This window comes from Hordeum vulgare, chromosome 1H, assembly GCF_904849725.1.
Source record: "Hordeum vulgare subsp. vulgare chromosome 1H, MorexV3_pseudomolecules_assembly, whole genome shotgun sequence".
Taxonomy (NCBI): Eukaryota; Viridiplantae; Streptophyta; class Magnoliopsida; order Poales; family Poaceae; genus Hordeum; species Hordeum vulgare.
Window position 1 is genome coordinate 154,736,444 of NC_058518.1, and position 6,040 is coordinate 154,742,483.

The 6,040-nt window shown below is 47.5% G+C and overlaps 1 protein-coding gene across 1 annotated transcript; it reads left to right on the forward strand.

The window, feature by feature from the left end:
• The first annotated feature begins 4,946 nt into the window (after positions 1-4,946).
• Positions 4,947-5,799, forward strand: LOC123408304. The gene has a single exon (XM_045101437.1). The coding sequence runs from the start codon at positions 4,995-4,997 to the stop codon at positions 5,520-5,522; it is 528 nt and encodes a 175-aa protein (XP_044957372.1). The 5' UTR covers positions 4,947-4,994; the 3' UTR covers positions 5,523-5,799.
• Positions 5,800-6,040: the final 241 nt, after the last annotated feature.

Below are 6,040 nucleotides of genomic sequence, written 5' to 3' on the forward strand. Positions count from 1 at the left end.
CCGAGTCGATGTGACCATCTCCTCCTTTTTGTCTCACAACCTCCCCCGCACTCTATTCAACCTATAGTGTTATATCCATGGCTCACGCTCATGTATTGCGTGAGAGTTGAAAAAGGTTTGAGAAAGTAAGAGTGCGAAAACAATTACTTGGCCAATACCGGGGTTGTGCATGATTTAAATTAGTTGTGTGGGGATGATGGAGCATAGCCAGACTATATGATTTTGTAGGGATAACTTTTCTTTGGTCTTGTTATTTCAAAAGTTCATGATTACCTTGCTAGTTTGCTTGAAGTATTATTGTTTTCATGTCAATAGCAAACTATTGTTTTGAATCTTACGGATCTGAACATTCATGACACATGAAAGAAGTTACAAAGGACAAATATGCTAGCTAGCATTCCACATCAAAAATTCAGTCTTTATCACTTCCCTGCTCGAGGATGAGCAGGAGTTAAGCTTGGGGATGCTTGATACGTCTCCAACGTATCTATAATATTTGGTGGTTCCATGCTATTATCTTGTCAAACTTTGGATGTTTTGTACGCCTTTTATATCTTTTTTGGGACTAACTTATTAACTCAGTGCCAAGTGCCAGTTCCTGTTTTTCCGTGTTTCTAACCCTTTTCAGAGGAGAATATTAAACGGAGTCCAAACGGAATAAAACCTCCAAAAAGATTTTTTCCAGAACAGAAGATACGCAGGGAGCGTGAGAACCAAGGCAAAGGCCACCAGGGGAGCCCACAAGCCCCCTAGGCGCGGCCAGGGGGCCGCACCTAGCAGGCTTGTGGGCCCCTTGTGGCTCGTCTACACTACTTCTTCCGCCTATAAATCCCCGAAAAATCCAAAACCACGGGAGAGATCAACGAAAATACTTTTCCGCCGCCGCAAGCTTCTGTCTTCGCAAGATCCCATCTGGGGCACGTTCTGGTGCCCTGCCGGAGGGGGGATTCGGATATGAACGGCTTCTTCACCAACACCATTGCCTCTCCGATGATGCGTGAGTAGTTCACCATAGACCTTCGGGTCCATAGCTAGTAGCTACATGGCTTTTTCTCTCTCTTGGATCTTCAATACAAAGTTCTCGATGATCTTCATGGACATCTATCTGATGTAATCTTCTTTTGCGATGTGTTTGTCGAGATCCGATGAATTGTGGATTTATGATCAAATTATCTATGAATCTTATTTGAGTTTCTTCTGATCTCTTATATGCATGATTTCATAACCTTGTAATTCTCTTCGAGTTGCGGGTTTTGTTTGGTCAACTTGATCTATGATTCTTGCAATGGGAGAAGTGCTTGGTTTTGGGTTCATACCGTGCGGTGACCTCACCCAGTGATAGAAGGGGTAGCGAGGCACGCATCGTATTGTTGCCATCAAGGGTAAAAAAAATGGGGTTTATATCTATTGCATGAATTTATCCCTCTACATCATGTCATCTTGCTTAAGGCGTTACTCTGTTCGTCATGAACTCAATACACTAGATGCATGCTGGATAGCGGTCGATGTGTGGAGTAATAGTAGTAGATGCAGAAACTATCGGTCTACTTGTCTCGGACGTGATGCCTATATGTATGATCATTGCCTTAGATATCATCATGACTTTGCGTGGTTCTATCAATTGCTCGACAGTAATTCGTTCATCCACCGTAATATTTGCTATCTTGAGAGAAGCCTCTAGTGAACACTATAGCCCCCGGGTCTACTTCACATTATATTTCCAGCCTTACACTTTTACTTTGCTGCACTTTCCGCCTTAAGATCTCACCTTGCAATCAATCTTGAAGGGACTGACAACCTCTTTGAAGCGTTGGGTGCAAGTTTGTTGTTTTTGCGTAGGTACATTGGTGCTTCGTCCTTGATACTCATATTGGATTGATACCTTGGTTCTCAAACTAAGGGAAATACTTACTGCTACTGTGCTGCATCACCCTTTCCTCTTCAAGGGAAAAAACCAACGCAAGCTCAAGAGGTAGCAATGAGACCGCGGGACGGTCCGTGATGATATCACGGGACAGACTGCGATTTGGATCACGAAGATGTTCCACTACATCAACCGCGTTATATACACTACCTCTTAGCGATCTACAAGGGTATGTAGATGCACTCTCTCCTCTCGTAGATGATCATCACCATGCATAGGTCTTGCGTGTGCGTAGGAATTTTTTTGTTTCCCATGCAACGTTCCCCAAAGCGCACTTACTAGTTCGGAATAACAAAACAAAAGTCTGGCACCTTCTACTTCTTCTTCTTTTACTTATTTTTCTTTTAGTCTTTCTTCTTCTTCTTCTTCTTCTAACTTTCTTAATTACTCTCATTTTTGCAGATTTGATTCATTTTGTGGAAGCTTGCATTGATGCACTGCTAGTATATAGTTTTTTTTCATTTGTATTGACGAACAAAGTAAAACTTATGTATGTATATATGGATGAACTATGTGAAACTATGTATTGTGATAGCCTTTGTGTTCTCTAGCTTATTAAATATTTCATGATGATGTTCGAAAGATACATGTTGTGAAATATATGCGCTGAAGAAGTTAAAACTATATATATGTGTGTGTATGCTATGAAAATGTAGGGAACTATAAGAAAGCCGACAAAAAAAGGAGCAATACACGCTCTTTGCCATCTGCCAGCAGATGGCAAAGCCCTTTGCCATCAGCGAGCAGAAGTCAAAGATGACGCTTTATCGTCTGCTAATGCCAATGGCAGACGACAAAGGGCCGCCCCTGATAGACGACAAAGGGCCGCCCTCGACAGGCGACAAAGACCCCCCCCCCCCCCCCCCCGCACGGCAGACGGCAAAGGCTATGTTAGCTATCTATTGGAGTCGCCCCTATCAACTACCGTCTAGCTTCCTTTGCCGTCTGCTTGCTATGAAAGACATATGACAAAGATCTTTGTCGTCCGTTGTCGCGCGGCAGATGGCAAAGGATCTCTTTACCGGTGCTAGATACCGTGGATATTTTGCCATCCGTGGAACGACCCCTTGCTGTCTGCCATGGCAGACGACAAAGAAGCTGATTCATGTAGTGTGGGACCCACAACTTACCTGTAGAAACATATTTGTAGGGCCCATCAAGGGAAACACGGTACAAATACACTAGTAGCTATAGCGTTTGTTTTTGTGGGAGCACTGCTAATTTATGCTGACCCTGGAGTATCCTTTGGCCCATTTAGCACTAGTGTGCTTCGGACAACCTAGCTTTGCTGCTAAATTGTACCAGTAGCGCCTTTCCTTCTGCGCGCTACTGGTACTTAGCAGTAGCGTCTGGTCCTTAACATGCGCTATTAGTAACATTCTACCTATAAAGTTTTCCTTAGTAGTGCTTCCAACAACGATGATGTTGCAGAAGTGGACGACGCCTTGCCATTGTTGGTGTCGAGCAAGGGTCGTCTTCTTCATCACCCGGTAGCAGCAGTAGCGGGCGTCGTCGATCTAGAAGAGGGAGGAGGAGAGAGGGTGGGTGGTGGTGAGGCGGCTGACGACCGCGAAGGAGGAGAACGTGCTCGCGGCGTTAGCGGCACTTCAGCGGGGGTGCTTGATGGTGATGCGGCTTCCAATGCATCATCTGGATTGATGAGAGAAGAGGGAGGAGCATGAGGATGGAATGGCGTAGTTGGGCTACGACGGCCGGAGAAGAGCTCCGACATGCGCGCTCGAGCGGCCATGGCCACTAGTCGCGAGCGGACACATGGAGACGGGCAGAGGTGATCTCACCGGCGTGCTTGTCGGCGGCCTCGTATGCGTGTTGTTTGTGGCCTCATCCACGTGCCGCCGGCGACGAGCAATGGTAGTGGCGGTCGGAGCAACGCATGAAGGTATCAGCTTGACGGGGAGCTCGGGAAAGCATGAGAGTATCCAGTTCCAGACCCCGCAACAGATCACTTGTTGCGATGGGAGATTGCAACAACGACTTGGTTGCGAAAACTACTCTATGTAGTATGTGATCCTGAGCAATTATTAAAATTTGATCCGACAGCAACGAAGTCGACATATGCAGGCGTTGTCATCGGTCAGGTGGTTAGAATCATTTTCCTTAATAAAGCATTATTTAAAAAAAATGTTGCGATGGACCCTTCACCGGTTTATTACCAATCATAATCCCTACATCAGTTTTTATATATAAAATATGGCCAGTGCTCTGCGCCGGCGCGCCGGCCGAAAGTCGCGCGCGGGCCGCACGATCCGCTAACCGCAGCGCGTCCGCACTGTTAGATCTCCATGCAATATTTTTTCTCCGATGTAGCAAAATTTCGACGTGATGCATCAACTTTCGTCAACGGTTGCAAAAAAAATTTTATAGCAAAAAAAAAATCTACGTGGTCGTAGAAAAAAAAACGAAGCTGATGGTGCGTGGTAGCAAAAGTTAAACGCCGGTTGTAGCAAATATGTACGTGAACGTGGATGCAAATTTTTTACTGAACGGTTGCAGCAAAAAATGATGCTGGTTGTAGCAAAAATAAACACGGTTGTAGCAAAAGTAAAAAACACCGATTGTAACGAAAAATCCGACGAACTGAAGTTGCAACCAAACGTATATGCAACTTTTTTACTGAACAAATGTATCAAATAAAAACGCTTGTAGTAAATATGAACGCTGGTTGAAACAAATTTAGACGGAAAAAAATTGCATGTCTAATCAGCCCTCACCGCGGGTCACGTGCGGCCGGTCGAACGATTCGACCCGCACACCGGCCAGAAACGCTTCCCTAAAAAGTTTTCTGTAAATGTAGATGTAGCATTTTACTCCGTCCTCCCACGGGGACTCTCCGACGAGACTGGTACTCCAGCGAACATACACACCGTGTGACAACCCAAATGGGCAGGACGTCATTGAAAACCATGCGCACGTGTGACATGTCCATCTCCACCAGAGATTCCAGCTCCCACGCTGCACCATTACATAGCAGTGGCACTAGCACCACTGCGAGTCAAACGTAACCACCGCACAAGCACAAGGCAGCGGTGCGTACACGAGCCGATAACAAATGGAGAAGGCGACGCAGGAGTCTGAGCCGCAGGCATGGCAGGGTGCGGTGGAGGCCCTCCTCCCGTCCACTCCCGCCGCCGCGGCGTGGCCCCACCTTGCCAGCTTCTGCGCGCTGCACCGTTATCTCTCCGGCGTCGACGTCTGCGAGCGCGTGGCCGGGGAGGACGGCCACCCGGGCTGTGTCCGCTACGTCGCCTCCCTCGCGGCGCCTGCGCCGGGAGAGGAGGACCAGGACCAGCACGAGGCGGCGCCTGTCGCTATCGCGACATGGGCCCGCGAAGAGCTGCTCGAGCTGGATGACGCCGCGCGCCGGCTGAGCTACGCCGTAGTTGGCAGCAACATGGGGTTCGGCCGCTACGTCGCCACCATGATGGTTGTCGAGGAGACGGAGGCGGCGGGTTGCAAGCTCGTGTGGGAGTTCGAGTGCGAGCCTGTGCAGGGCTGGAGCAGGGACGGGCTCGTCTGCTACCTCGAGACCACCGTTAAGGGCATGGCTGCGCGGATCGTGGAGGCCGCCGCCGATTAATGATGAGGCGTCGCTGGCTCCCTCCCTGCTGCTTGAATGGAAGAACTAGCGTAACAAAAGCTAAGTAATCGATGAGATGAAACAAGATGGAAATGGATGGTATCTTGCGGTAGTCTTTTGCTTCCCGTTTTTTTTTTAATGAATAGCGCCAGAGTAGTGTCTCTCTTGCCATGTGCAATGAATAAAATTACTCCTATGTATGGGTGCACCGTGTACGTATGATGTCTATACATGTTCATCCATCTTTGTGTTTAGTGTTACTTACGAAATTACAATTTTGATAAAAATCGCCTGAGTCTGGACTCAACGACACCAAGTACCAACACTACGTTGTGTTCTGCTTCTGCGCGCGTGCCACTTTCGCTTCACTTGTAAGTTTGTCACTCCCTCACTGGACACTAGTGCTCGATCGACAAGCTAGCTAGCTAGAGGATTTTTTTTTTCTTTTCTTATGCGGGTAAGCTAGCTAGAGGATTGACTCAACACGATGAAGTGAGCGTGAATCTTGGCGGTGTATT